General features: G+C 42.2%; 1 protein-coding gene across 1 annotated transcript in view; it reads left to right on the plus strand.

Moving 5' to 3' along the window:
* LOC141116949 (NACHT, LRR and PYD domains-containing protein 12-like) overlaps nucleotides 1–14,266 on the plus strand; it is a 125,770-nt gene that overhangs the window by 101,613 nt on the left and 9,891 nt on the right. The window contains exons 9-13 of the mRNA XM_073609466.1: nucleotides 756–920; nucleotides 3,844–4,008; nucleotides 4,953–5,117; nucleotides 6,500–6,664; nucleotides 10,143–10,307. Coding sequence (XP_073465567.1) covers nucleotides 756–920; nucleotides 3,844–4,008; nucleotides 4,953–5,117; nucleotides 6,500–6,664; nucleotides 10,143–10,307 — 825 coding nt within the window. The remainder of the gene's footprint in view (nucleotides 1–755; nucleotides 921–3,843; nucleotides 4,009–4,952; nucleotides 5,118–6,499; nucleotides 6,665–10,142; nucleotides 10,308–14,266) is intronic.

Raw genomic sequence — 14,266 nt, forward strand, 5'->3', positions numbered from 1 at the left:
TACTCTCTTTCCCTCTTTCTCTCTTTCTCCCTTATGTTTATTTTTGGTCTGTCCAACTCGTCCAGCCTTGTGGTTGTTTCTTTTTGCCATCACAGAGTGCTCTGGTTTGTCTGTACCCTGCCTTTTATCCGGGCTTATCCCCGGTCGTTTTGTTACCTATTGAACAACTCTGTATGTAGTTTGTACCTGGATTTTACCTTTATGGGCATTATGGTCATGCCTTTTTGTTTATGTCTACCTTGTTTACTCTTGATAATCAATAAACATATATTTGTCTAAAAGCCTCATACTGATTTCATTTGTCTGACACAAATATATTTTATTCAGTGTCAGGGGAACTCTCTGTTGTTTCCTATGAGTACAGAGCTCTTATCAGCAGAGATAAATGGAATATCAAATAAAAATCATCCCATCCAATCACTAGCAATGCAGATTCCAGCCTCACACTGTCTGCTGATACCATTCATGCTCCATACACAAGGAAATTATAGCACAATACGAGTCATATCAGTGGTATTTTGTGGTTTTCATGTGTATGGAGATATCACTATCTGTACATATGGAGGACAATATTGGGGGGTCTACTCCATTATAACATTTTTCTTAAAAAATATGTTTACTGGAGTTTTATAAAGTGATATAATATAAATAATTCCAATAAAGAGAAATTAGTCCTATTCATGTAGAGAATAGTTACATTTATTCCTGGGGAGAAACTCAATTTCTTCTGGTAATATTCTTCTCTTTTTCTACAGTTTGGATATAAATCACCTGACAGACAGTTCCTGCCCCCACCTGGCATCTGGAATAAGAAATAACCAGACACTGAAGACACTGGACCTGGTTGGGAACAATCTGGAAGGTCCTCATTTCAGGGATCTGATGGAAGCTCTGACAACAAGCCAGATAGAGAAATTACTGTGGGTATAACAGGATTGACTGAGACAATAATATTCTGAGAGAGTTTTATATCCAAAACTTACAAAAAAAGTTGATGTCATCAAAATGGATCTTTGGACTCTATAAATAGCTGGTCACTGAAAGTTGTCTTGTTGGAAGTTAATAAGACCAGCAAATAGTATTTTCCTAATATCTTATTAAAGTCTAATCATGAGTATATGTAGATATCTGGTAGAGAAGATAAGATTAAATTATATCATACACACATACAGGGAATTTAATTTTACTGCAATGAGCAATTAGAGCCTCAGTTAAATTATGTAATGCAACTTGGATGCAATTTAGATGTAGTTTGCATATTCTATAAGTGCTAAAATTGCATTGGAATCACACCAAAGTAATACAGGAACCTTTCCCAAAATCACACCATGCTGAGTTACATTGATGTGAACGGGCACCATTGAAAACAAATGAGATTTCTATTGTCATGTGAATCTGTGTAACTCAAATCACATCTGAAATTGCACTAGTTAAAACAGAGCCCTACTTGATATAACCATCAGCTGTTCATTTGCAGAAATCTCTCCATTATTTCCTATGAGTACAGAGCTCTTATCAGCAGAGATAAATAGAATATCGTTGTAGCGCATCCCTATAGAAGCTGCTGGTTAATAGGGATCCCCACCCTGCACAGCCAGGCACACCAAATTCCACAGGCACACTAGAGTCAGGAAACAGTCCAGCAGCTTTGTTTTTTTGTTTATTAGGGGTGTTGAAGGTGTCCAATCTTCCACCCAACACCTCACTGTCCCTGCTGAGCTGACTCTGAGTATTTAAGAGGTGTCCTCCCCCTGCCAGCCCATTTGGCCAGGGATTGGCAGGGGCCCTAATCAATAATCTGGGCAGCTCCTCCTAACCTCCCTCCCATTCTTCTGGAAGTTTCTCCAAGGTTTCAGCAAGTAGGGGGAGGTACAAGAGGTGCTGCCTGATAAGTCATACAGCCTCCCTGAGTCACTTACCCTGACCCATATTCAAAACAGGCTTGGCTACTAGCCAAGCCAAACAATTTTCATTCACTGCAAAAAAACAATGTACAACCTAGCTCTACAGTAGAGTGTGCTACATCAGATAAAGATCATCCCGTCCAATCACTAGCAATGGTTATTGTGGCCTCACACTGTCTGCTAAAACAATTCATGCTCCATACACAAGAAGATTGTAGCACATAGACATGTGCAGCATGGAAAAATTTGTTTGGTTTTGGATAGATTCTTATATTTCTAATTTTGTATTAATTTGTTTCAGAATTCGTTTAGTTTAGTTTTGTTTGATTTGCCGATGCCGGCAATGAAAAAATTAGGAAAAATAGTGTGAAGTCCCCCCCTTTGGGTCTGCTATGGATTTAGGGTTCCCCCAAAATACTTACCAGACCCTTATCTGAACATGCAGCCCAACAGGCAAGGAAAGGGGGTGAGAGTGAGCACCCCTCCTCCTGAACCATACAAGGCCACATGCCCTCAACATGGGAGGGTGCTTTGGGACAAGGGGCTCTTCCCCACAACCCTGGGCGGTGGCTGTGGGAGTCTGTGGGCTGGGGGGCTTATCAGAATTTGAAAGTCCCCTTTAACAAGGGGGCCCCCAGATCCCAGCCTCCCATGTGAATGAGTATGGAGTACATAGTATCCCTACCCATTCACCCAAAAAAGTTTAAAAAGTGAGTAAATACACAACACAAGTTTTTGGCAAGTCCTTTATTAAAAAATAAAAAAAATTCCCCCGGTGAAGATCCATCATCAATCACAATGCCTGCTGCACAGATACTCACTCACATGGGGGGCCAGGATCTGGAGGCCTCCTTGTTAAAGGGGGCTTCCAGATTACGATAAGCCTCCCACCCACAGACCCCGACAATCACTGCCCAGGGTTGTGGGAAAGAGGCCTTTGTCCCCATTAACATGGGCATGTGGCATGTTGAGGGCTTGTGACCTGGTATGGTTCAGGAGGGGGCACTCACTTATCCCCTACCTTTCCTGGCCTGCCGGGCTGCATGCTCCGATAGGGTCTGGTATGAGTTTTGGGAAGGACCCCACTACATTTTTTTCTATTTGGCATGGGGTTCCCATTACAATTCATACCAGACCCAAAGGGCTTGGTATGGATTGGGGGAACCCCACAATGTTTTTTTTTCAGAATTTTTCATTGCCAGCATTCTTTTGTTTACATTTCAGCTGTCAGTGGTCAGCTGATGAGTCTTTGGTTGTTAAGGACGCAACGGCCGGCTTCCCAGCCCACTCCTTAATAACCAGCTATTCTTCACACAGAATTTGAGTCGGTCCAAAAATTTGGAATTCATTAGAAAATGAATATACAGGGTTAAACAAACTTCTATAAAATTTGTTACTATTTCTTACGGAGATTCGGATACATCCAAATCTCCGAACAACCAAAAATTTGTCTGAATTTATATTTGGACCAAAGCAAATTGCACATGTCTAATAGCACAATTTGAGTCATGTCAGTGGTATTCTTCCTATTGTTTCCTATGCGTACAGAGCTCTTATCAGCAGATATAAATAGAATATCAGATAAAAATTATCCCATCCAATCACTAGCAATGCTGATTCTGACCTCACACTGTCTGCTGATACCATTCATGCTCCATACACAAGGAGATTATAGCACAATATGAATCATGTCAGTGGTATTCTGTGGTTTTCATGTGTATGGAGATATCACCGTCTGTACACATGGATGACAATATTGGGGGTCTACTCCATTATAACATTTTTCTTAAAAAAATATATTTACTGGAATTTTATAAAGTGATTGAATATAAATGCCTCCAACAAAGAGAAATGACTTGCATTCATGTAGAGAATAGTTACATTCATTACTCGGGGGGAGAAATTCATTTTCTTCTGGTAACATTATTTTCTTCTACAGATTGGATAATAATCACCTGACAGACAGTTCCTGCCCCCACCTGGCATCTGGAATAAGAAATAACCAGACACTCAGGAGACTGGACCTCTCTGATAACAACCTGGAAGGTCCTCATTCCAGGGATCTGATGGAAGCTCTGATAACAAGCCGGATAGAGGAATTACAGTGAGTATAACAGGCCTGACTGAGACAATAATATTCTGGGACAGTTTTATATTCAGTTTTTTAAATCTTAGGATCTTATCTAACTTTGTTATCAGCAATAAATTAGACTTTTCCTAAAGCTGGCCATAAATGGATCAAATCTCGACCGCTTCAGTTGGGACCAGCTGAGATTTGGTCCATCTATGGGCAGGCTGGTAGTACTGAAGTTTACCAATTGATTTCAGTTCAACCATCCTCTCAGATCTTTTGCACGCAATCACTGCCGGCGATCTATAGCAGTTTGGTTTAAAGTTGTTAAAGAGCGTAATATCAGATTGTGACATGTATGGTGACCCTATAAGCTTAAAAATGTAAACATTATATTTATTTTGGTATCTATATAAACAGATGACATAGATATTCATATACTGTATATGGGAATCTGGTCTTAATGCAATGAGTGTTCAGAGCCTCATACAATGTTTTGTCATATGAAATGACCATCTACTATTCAGTGCTTGAAGACTTCCCCATTACTGAACATTTTTTTTAGTGCCATTACTTCCTATGAGTACAGAGCTCTTATCAGCAGAGATAAATAGAATTTTAGATAAAAATCATCCCATCCAATCACTAGCACTGCTGATTCGGGCCTCACACTGTCTTCTGATACCATTCATGCTCCATACATAAGGGAATTATAGCACAATACGAGTCATGATAGTGATATTCTGTGCTCATCCTGTGTATGGAGATATCACTGTCTCTACACATGGAGGACAATTTTGGGGGGTCTACTCCATTATATTTTTTTTATAAAATTAAATTTCCTGGAGTTTTATAAAGTGATCTAATATAGATAATACCAATAAAGAGAATTGAGTTTCATTCATGTAGAGAATAGTTACATTCATTCCTGGGAGAAATTCATTTTATTCTGGGAACACTCTTCTCTTCTTTTACAGATTGTATAGAATTCCCCTGACAGACAGTTCATGCCCCCATCTGGCATCTGGAATAAGAAATAACCAGACACTGAGGACACTGAACCTGTCTGGGAACAATCTGGAGGGTCCTCATTTCAGTGATCTGATGGAAGCTCTGACAACAAGCCGGATAGAGGAATTACAGTGAGTATAACAGGACTGACCGAGACAGTAATATTTTGGGACAGATTAATATTCAGTTTTATGAGTCTAAGAAACTTATTTAGCCCTGTTATCAGCTATAAATAGTCTTTTTTTAAAGTCTGGTACACTGAGTTTTTTTTCTTTCAGCCCGCAAAAAACTGAGATTGCTTTATTAACACAAGCAATGTTAGTTCAGCAATTTCCCGCACTGTGATGTTGTTTTCTGCAAGTGGGACTCCCCCTCTCCAAAACAGCTTGGGTCATAGAGGATGAGGATAGTTTAGTAAGTCAGTCCACTACCTCCTCTGCATGCTGTGGCTGGATACTACGGGCAACATAACTAAACAGAGACAAAGGTGCTCTGCATGAGGACTGACCACATCCACATTTGCGTGTGGACACAGACGCTACTGGCCCCCTCATAGTGGCATTGGAACATCTGCCTTGTTGGCCTCCCAGACGTGATGGGGGCTTAATTCCCAAATTTTATAGATACTAGGAAATGTGTAATTGGATGCACTTTATTAAATGAAAAGTGGTGTTTGGTGGATGCTGACAGAAATGTAAAAATTATTTAGAAAAATAAAAAAATAAGAAAGGGGGAACACCAGTGTTGCAGTCAGAAAAAACTGTGGCTCACAATTTAAAAAAAAGGGACAGGCAGTGGACAAAAAAACAAAACAAAAAATAAAACATGCAGCAACCAAAAAAAGGTATACAGCACTAAAAACACTAACACACTACACTGACACACTAATCTTATACAATATACTTACACTAAACTTGCGCTCAGAATCATGATAAGTGAACACACTAACTGCTAGTAGCATACTGAGCTCTGCTCTATCTCCAATCCAACACACTACAAGAGATTTCTTTGGGAAGTTACATTTTATAGTGTGGGGTGGGACTATGAACACTGAGCTATGATTGGAGAAAGCAATCATCACTTTGTCCAATCAGGGCTCAGAAGTGCTACTTGGTAAAGCCTTGCATCTGACGGTTAGCTTCAAGGCTTCATCCAATTAGGCCCCTAGAATGCACTGGGAAGTGAGGCGCGTATGGCAGGCGAACATCCCACTGAGCTACCTGCAAATATGGGTGTTTGCCAAATGGGCGAACAGGCGAAGTCTGGGCCGAACTTTTGCTCATCTCTATGCTTTATTATAACATCTTTCTTTATTATAACAACTTTTGCCCATCTCTATACTTTATTATAACATCTTTCTTATAGAATTATATTTGCTGGAGTTTTATAGTGAGATCTAATATAAATGATCCAAATAAAGAGATATGAGTTCCATTCATGTAGAGAATAGTTACATTCATTCTTGGGGGAGAAATCTATTTTCTTCTGGTAACATTCTTCTCTTCTTCTACAGATTGGATAATAATCACCTGACAGACAGTTCCTGCCCCCACCTGGCATCTGGAATAAGAAATAACCAGACACTGAGGACACTGAGCCTGTCTGGGAACAATCTGGGGGGTCCTCATTTCAGGGATCTGATGGAAACTCTGACAACAAGCCAGATAGAGCAGTTAGAGTGAGTATAACAGGACTGACTGAGACAATAAAATTTTGGGACAGCTTAACATTCAGTTTTTTAAATCTTAGAATCGTATCTAACTCTGTTATCATCTATAAAATAGACTTTTTCTAAAGCTGGCCATAAATGGATCAAATCTCAACCAGTTCAGCAGGGAACAGATGAGATTTGATCCATCTATGTGTAGGCTTATTGTACTGAAGTTGATTCAATTGAATTCAGTACGACCAGCCTCTCAGATTTTTTGCATGCAATCCCTGGTGGTGGTCTATAGCAGCTAGCAGTGATCATTGTGTTCTGCTGGCCTGAAAGGCCCCTTGTTAGCAGAACACAATAGCACTGCAGGAGTGATTTCCCCATCAATTCTGATTGTGTTGATGGGGAAATTGTGCAATTTTCTTTCCTTCCACCTGCAGTGGAAGGAAAGAATATTGTATAATCTGTGGCTTGCTTAACCATTTCTCACCCATGCTATAGCCATAAGATAGCTACAGCATGGGCTTACTTTGCCGGGAAGGCTTTCCATGGATATCCTCCTGTGATCGTGCTGCCCATGTGCCCCCTGCAGCATGCAAGGGGCTCGCTCTGTGATTACTGTGTCCTTCAGACACAGCTGATCACAGATCACAGAACCCCTGACAGCTGAACAAAATGTAAACACAAGTCGGTAATTGGCATTCCTTTCCTCATGCTGACAGCGTGAGGCGAGCAGAAGAGAGCAGATAACCAGCTTGTGTGAAAAGGACATCTTCACTGATAATCGGGGTACTGATTATCAGTGTGCTGATTATCAGTGAAGTCCCAGCAGTGCCCAAAAATGCTGCCTATCAGTGCACACCAGTGCTGCCAATCAGTGCTCATCAGTGCTGGCAAACAGTGTCCATTAGTGCTTCCAATCAGTGGATATCAATGCTGCCAATCAATGCTCATCAGTGCCTTCTCTTCAGTGTCACCTATCTGTACCCATCAGTGCCTCCTACCAGTGCCCATCTGTGCCTCTTACCAGTGCCACCTATGAGTGCGCATCTGCACCACCTATCAGTGCCACCTAGCAGTGCCCATCAGTGGCAACTATCAGTGCCCACCAGTGCTGCCTCATCAGTGCAGCCTATCAGTGATAATCAGCGCCGCCTCATCAGTGATAATTAGTGCTGCCTCATCAGTGCAGACTATCAATGCCCTTCAGTGCAGCCTCATCAGCGCATCAATGAAGCCAAAAAATTACCTGTTTGGAAAATTTTAAACAAACTATATTTTAAACAAACTATACTTTTTTCAAAATGTTCCATGTTTTTTTGTTTGTCTAACAAAAAAATTAAAAACCCAGTGGTGATTAAATACCACCAAAAGAAAGCTCTATGTGAAAAAAATTATAAAAGTCTCATATGGGTACAGTGTAGCATGCCCGTGCAATTGTCATTCATAGCGTGACAGCGCCGAAAGCTGAAAATTGGCCTGGAGAGGAGGGGGGGTAAAAGTGCTCAGTGGGCAAGTGGTTAAACAGTACAGTCTGATTTTATAATCTTCTTTATCTCTCCTATCAACTAAGAAGTGCAAAAGCTTGCCTAATTGGATACAAATTGACTGCATACATTGGGTAGGTACTCATATGATTTAAAGTTGTATAAAGAGCATAATATCTGATTGTAACATGCATGGTGAGCCTATAAGCTTTAAAATGTAAACATTACATTTATTTTGGTATCTATATATATATATATATATATATATATATATATATATATATATATATATACATGGGAAAATCTGATCTTACAGCGATGAGTGATCAGAGCCTCCATACATTTTTTTCCATCTGGTGTGACCATATGATATTCATTGCTGGAAGATCTCCCCACTACTGAACATTTGTTATTTAGTGCTATTACTTCCTATGAGTATAGAGCGCTTATCAGCAGAGATAAACAGAATATCAGATGTAGCAAGTTCCCAGGCCTCTTTTGGTCTAATGAGGACCTCCAGGGTCAGGGATAGCTGACATCCTTCTGTATGTAGTGGGTTGTGAGGCATGGTGGGTGCAGAGTAGTTATAGTTATTGGGCGCCTCTTAACAACATTTTGGGGGGAAAAAAGGTTAGGGCCAGGACACCCTCTTGCAAGACTCCAAGACTTCGATAGGACAGCCATGCAGGGAAAGGCATCCAGCAAGATACCACATCTGCATGTGCAGGAATGATGTCTACTATGGCAACAATATTTAACAGTTCGTAACACAATTGTAACAGTTCCTTTCTCTTTCACTACAATCATTCCTTGTAGTTCTTCAGCCCACTGAGCTCTCGGTCTTTCACTAGACCCACTGATTCCCTGCTACTGAATCCCTTGAGCTCCTCCAATCTTCATGGTGGTCTCTTCCTCAAGGTTCACCCCTGCTTCTGCTGGGTCCCTAGCTTGGCACACAAGATACCTCTCAAGCTTCACCAATGCTGGCCTGCTCAGTCCCTGGCTTGACACACAAGGCTGCTCTGCAAGCGTCACCTCCACTGGCTGGGTCCCTGGCTTGACCCTTTCTGAAGTTTCCTGATTCTTCACCATCCCCGGTTGGTGAGAATGCTGCTCCCTACTTGCTTCAGTTACTTACTGTGGTCCCTGGTAATAAGGCAGACAGTCCCTTACTGGCGACAGCTTCCCCTCTACCTCTGACCATGACAGGTTCTCTGGCCGACAGAACCGTCACTTCTGGTTGGACTGCAAGCCTACTCTCCTGCTTCTGGATAGGCCCTCAGACTGCCTAGCAGCCAGATGTGCCTGGAATAGGCCCAATCTCCGGCCTAGTAGCCTGGGCAGTACAACACACGTCCACCCAGACAGCCGTCCAGGTGGCACAGAACACCGATCACCTGACTCCACCCAAATATATAGGTTCTCCCAGCAGGCCAAGGGGTTTAAGAAAACCCCTGCCCATTGGCTGAGATACCCCATATACCTATAATCTGACCTTGCAGTACCCTTCTCATATCTAATGCCACCAAGTACCCGGCCACCTAGTGGCAGAAGAGAGAAGTGCAGCAAGTACAGACTTAGCGTGAAATCAATTGATCTCTAACAATAAACCAAGGTAACTACACCTGGCAGGTAAACTTAGGAGCAACCCTGCCTAAACTTTAGGGAGCTACACAGATAAAAAACATCCAATCACTAGCAATGTTAATTTCAATCTCACACTGTCTGCTGATACCATTCATGCTCCATACACAAGGGAATTATAGCACAATACGAGTCATGTTAGTGGTATTCTGTGGAGATATCACCGTCTCTACACATGGAGGACAATATTGGGGGGTCTACTCAATTTATTTTTTTTATAGAATTCAATTTCCTGGATTTTTATAAAGTGATCTAATATAAATGATTCCAATAAAGAGAAATGAGTTCCATTCATGTAGAGAATAGTTATATTAATTCCTGGGGAGATAATAATTTTCTTCTGGTAACATTCTTCTCTTCTTCTACAGTTTGTCCCATAATCATCTGACAGACAGTTCCTACCCCCACCTGGCATCTGGAATAAGAAATAACCAGACATTGAGGACACTAAACCTGTCTAAGAACAATCTGAAAGGTCCTCATTTCAGGGATCTGATGGAAGCTCTGCCAACAAGCCGGATAGAGGAATTACAGTGAGTATAACAGGACTGACTGAGACAATAATATTCTGAGACAAAAATATATAAATAAATCCTCCGTGCTATCCCTTTAGCTAAATCTGAGACAAACCTGCTTAAAAATTAAATAATATGGGAGGCTGCTGACATCAGTCTGCATCTAACCATCTGTGCAAATGCAATAAATATATACTACCTCAAGGGTGTAGCATTCTCCTTCAGTGCATAAATTCATCAATAAGTAAAATGCATCAGTGGGACTGGGCGGGACTGCGAGAGGAGCCGAGACTAGCCGAGTACACTCGGTTTTGTTTATGTTGGCGGCGCTCGCTCCGCTCACAATCAGCGGAGATCGGCGGGGATCGACGTATAACACGCACCCCCCAGATCATATGGATAAAATTAATTGGGGTAACATTTTCTGTTTGCATCTGAGGGCTTGGTTGCGCTGTAAAAGGGGGAAATAGCGGGCCATGTGGGATATAAAAGTATGTCTGGGAGGCGAGTATGGGCCTTACCTGGTTGTTGTGGACTGGATGCCCCATTACTAGCACCTAGTAATCTATCCTCTATCATCTGGGAATGCTACCCTGCTTGTACTCACCACTATGCCCCAGGACTTGCCGAACTACTGGTGCTTGCCTGCCTATTATCTGGGAGTGCTGCGTTGCTTGTACTCGCCACAGGATTTACTGCGCTGCTGATGGATGCCTGCTCCTCTTCAGATCACCTGAACCTCTTTGTTTGGACTCTCTTCTCCTCAGAATCCTTTGCCAAGCCACTGCTTTCCACTGGCTCATACTCACTATCTGAGACTGATGGAGAGAATTCCCTGCTACTCTTGTCGTCATACTCTGGAGTATCTGGAAAGCCTCCTCACTGCTGAATCATTTTTAGACATGGTGACTCTGCACTGGTGATATTGCTGATGTTGAACCCTGGTACAGATGTGGATTTGACACTGGTACCATGTGACAGATGTTGATCACTGGGACAGATGTGCTGGTACAGGTGTACAAATGTTGATCACTGGGGCAGATGTTGATCACTGGGTTTGTCACTAGGAGAGATGTGTTTTTACTGTGTGACAGATGTTGATCACTGGGACAGATGTACACAGATGTTGATCACTGGGACAGATGTGTGCAGATGTTTATCGCCGGGACAGATGTGTGCAGATGTTGATCACCAGGACAGATGTGCACAGATGCTGATCACTGGGACAGATGTACACAGATGTTGATCACTGGGACAGATGTGTGCAGATGTTGATCACTGGGACAGATGTGTGCAGATGTTGATCACCAGGACAGATGTGCACAGAGGCTGATCACTGGGACAGATGTTTTTACTGTGTGACAGATATTGATCACTGTTACAGGACACTGTGTGGGGACACTGTGACAGGACTCTGTGTGGGAACATTAGCTGGGTGATCAGTGTGTGTAAAGCAGTAAAAGTGCTGTAAACTCAATGATCCCTGGCTGGCAACAAAGATTGGCTCTCCTTCTCCTCACTGATGGGCTCTATGTGAGGAGAAGCAGTGCTGATCAACTGACAACCGGCTCTGTTTACATTACACGATGGCTTTGATTGGACACAGCCATCATGTGATCAGAAGGGCCAATCACATGGCCCTTCTGCCAAGCGGTGATGCGCTGTCTCCAGGGAACACAGGCACACCGGGATTAGGCAGCTGTGTGGCCTTGTTCTGAGGGACATTCCTGTACATCTACTCAGAAAGACAGTGCAGTGGCCAGATGGGAAGCGGTTAACTGCACTGTGAACTGCCTGTAACTGAACGTCCCACAATCCGCCTGAGTGCTTTCATTATATCCCACCTCCTCTAGTCTGAAGATAGATATCAGATATTATAGCCACATATTGCAACCAAGAACTAGGCAGGACTCGTTTGGCTGCAAAGCCTGAACACATTTATTTGAACAAACTAACACAGAATATATACACCACAGGAGGACATCCCCCTCCTGATCATGTTACCCTAACAATACAAACTGCACACAGGATAATAATTAGAACAGACATATCAGATTTATCAATCGGCTTCAGGTGCAGGTGCCGGCATTTTCACTAAGAGAAACTGTCAGTGAAGTAGTGCGGCTTCACAACCGGTTTCCTATTACGCATGCACGAGTCGCTAGGTGCTTTTTTCAATGGTCCTGCCATCTTCTGGGACCTGTGTGTGTCTCAGAAGGCAGCCAGGGAAGGAGGAAGGTCGCGACGGCAATCTTACCCGGAAGTGGGAGCGGGTACCTGTAAAAAACAGGTACCGCTCCCCCAAAAAGTGATAAATGTGGCAGTGGATGTATGCAAAAAAGCAAAGATTCCCCTTTTGGGTGGAGCTCTGCTTTAATTAACCCTATATCACTATATACACTGGGAAAAATTATTATTTGATCCCCTGCAGATTTTGTAAGTTTGCCCACTTGCAAAGAAATTAAGGCTCTATCATTTTTATGATAGGTGTAATTTAAATGATAGAGACAGAACATCTCGAGCAGGGAAAAAGTTCTACCGAACATGCAAACTCTATTAAAGTCTATGGGACTGGAACATGAAAAATCAAAAGTCCTCATTTTAAAGGCATAAATTATTGCCATAAAAAGTGTATGGGGACCCAAGTACTGCCGTGGGGACATGTATCAATGCAAATTTTTTTGCACCAGGACAGTGGAATTTCTATCCACAAAATGACCCCATTTTGGAAAGAAAACACCCCAATGTATATTCTATGAGGCATGGGCTGTTGGGGTGTAATTCCAAGTATGCATATGCTGTGTGTGAGAAAAAACTTTTTATTATGACAATTTTATTTAAAAAAAATAAATAAAAATTTCCCAAGAATTGTGGGAAAAAATTACAACTTCAAAAACTCACCATGCCTCTTACTAAATACCTTGAACTGTCAACTTTTCAAAAAGGGGTCATTTTTTTAGGTATTTGTACTGACACTTCAGGGCCTCAATAAATGAGATGAGCAGCCAATGCCTCATAGAGGTGGGCTGCAGATAGGTACTCGGGTACTATGATGAGCTTGAGACAGGTACTCTGGTACTCTTATGGGCTGCAGGAGGGAGGGAGTGTTCCTGCTGGTGTCATTTTGCAATGCGCCGGTAGGGGTTAAAATCCATACCAGACCCAAAGGATCCCTCCACACCATTTTTTCCCCAATTTTTTTTAATATACATACTCTTTTTATAATTATTTTTTTCAATTTATCTCTCAGCAGGGAAGCCTTAACAACCTATTGACTGTGCATTCGGCGGGTGAACATCCCACTAAGTGCCCAGAAACTTTGGGTGTTAGGTGAGTACCTGAATGGGCAATGTTCAGGCCAAACTTATGCTTGGCCCAAACAGTTTATCCATCCCTAGTGGTGCCTGAACACTGTAACCCCTCACAGTTGCTCTTGCTGGGCGCAGTAACGGGCCTTCTATTAAAAATGTGAAAAAAAATTGAAATTACATGCACCTGTCAAACAGGAGCAGAAAAATTGGACCTTGGGTGTTGGTGGTGCCTGAACACTATAACCTTTCACAGTTACTCTTGCTGGGTACAGGAAAGTGGCCTGCTGTTAAGAATTAGAAAAAATAATTGAAATGACATGCACCTATCAAACAGGTGCAGAAAAATTGGGCCTTGGGTGTTGGTGGTGCCCTAAACCAAAAATATTGTTGGAAGCAAGGATAATCAAGATTCAGGAATAGGATAGACAGTCTTCAAGGTATCCCAGATCCCTAGAAAAACAAATCAGTTATGTCAGCATCAGGGGCTTGATAGCTGCTGTTGATCCAGGACTGATTCATTTTGATAAATTTCAGACGGTCAACGGAGTCTGTGGACAGATGCACTCCTTTATTCGTCACAAAACCTCAAGCAGCACTGAATGTCCGTTCGGAAAGCAAGCTGGATGCAGGACAGGCCAGTAGCTCGATTGCATATTGAGCAAGTTC

This window comes from Aquarana catesbeiana, linkage group LG13 (genome assembly GCF_042186555.1).
Source record: "Aquarana catesbeiana isolate 2022-GZ linkage group LG13, ASM4218655v1, whole genome shotgun sequence".
In the NCBI taxonomy this organism is placed as follows: domain Eukaryota; kingdom Metazoa; phylum Chordata; class Amphibia; order Anura; family Ranidae; genus Aquarana; species Aquarana catesbeiana.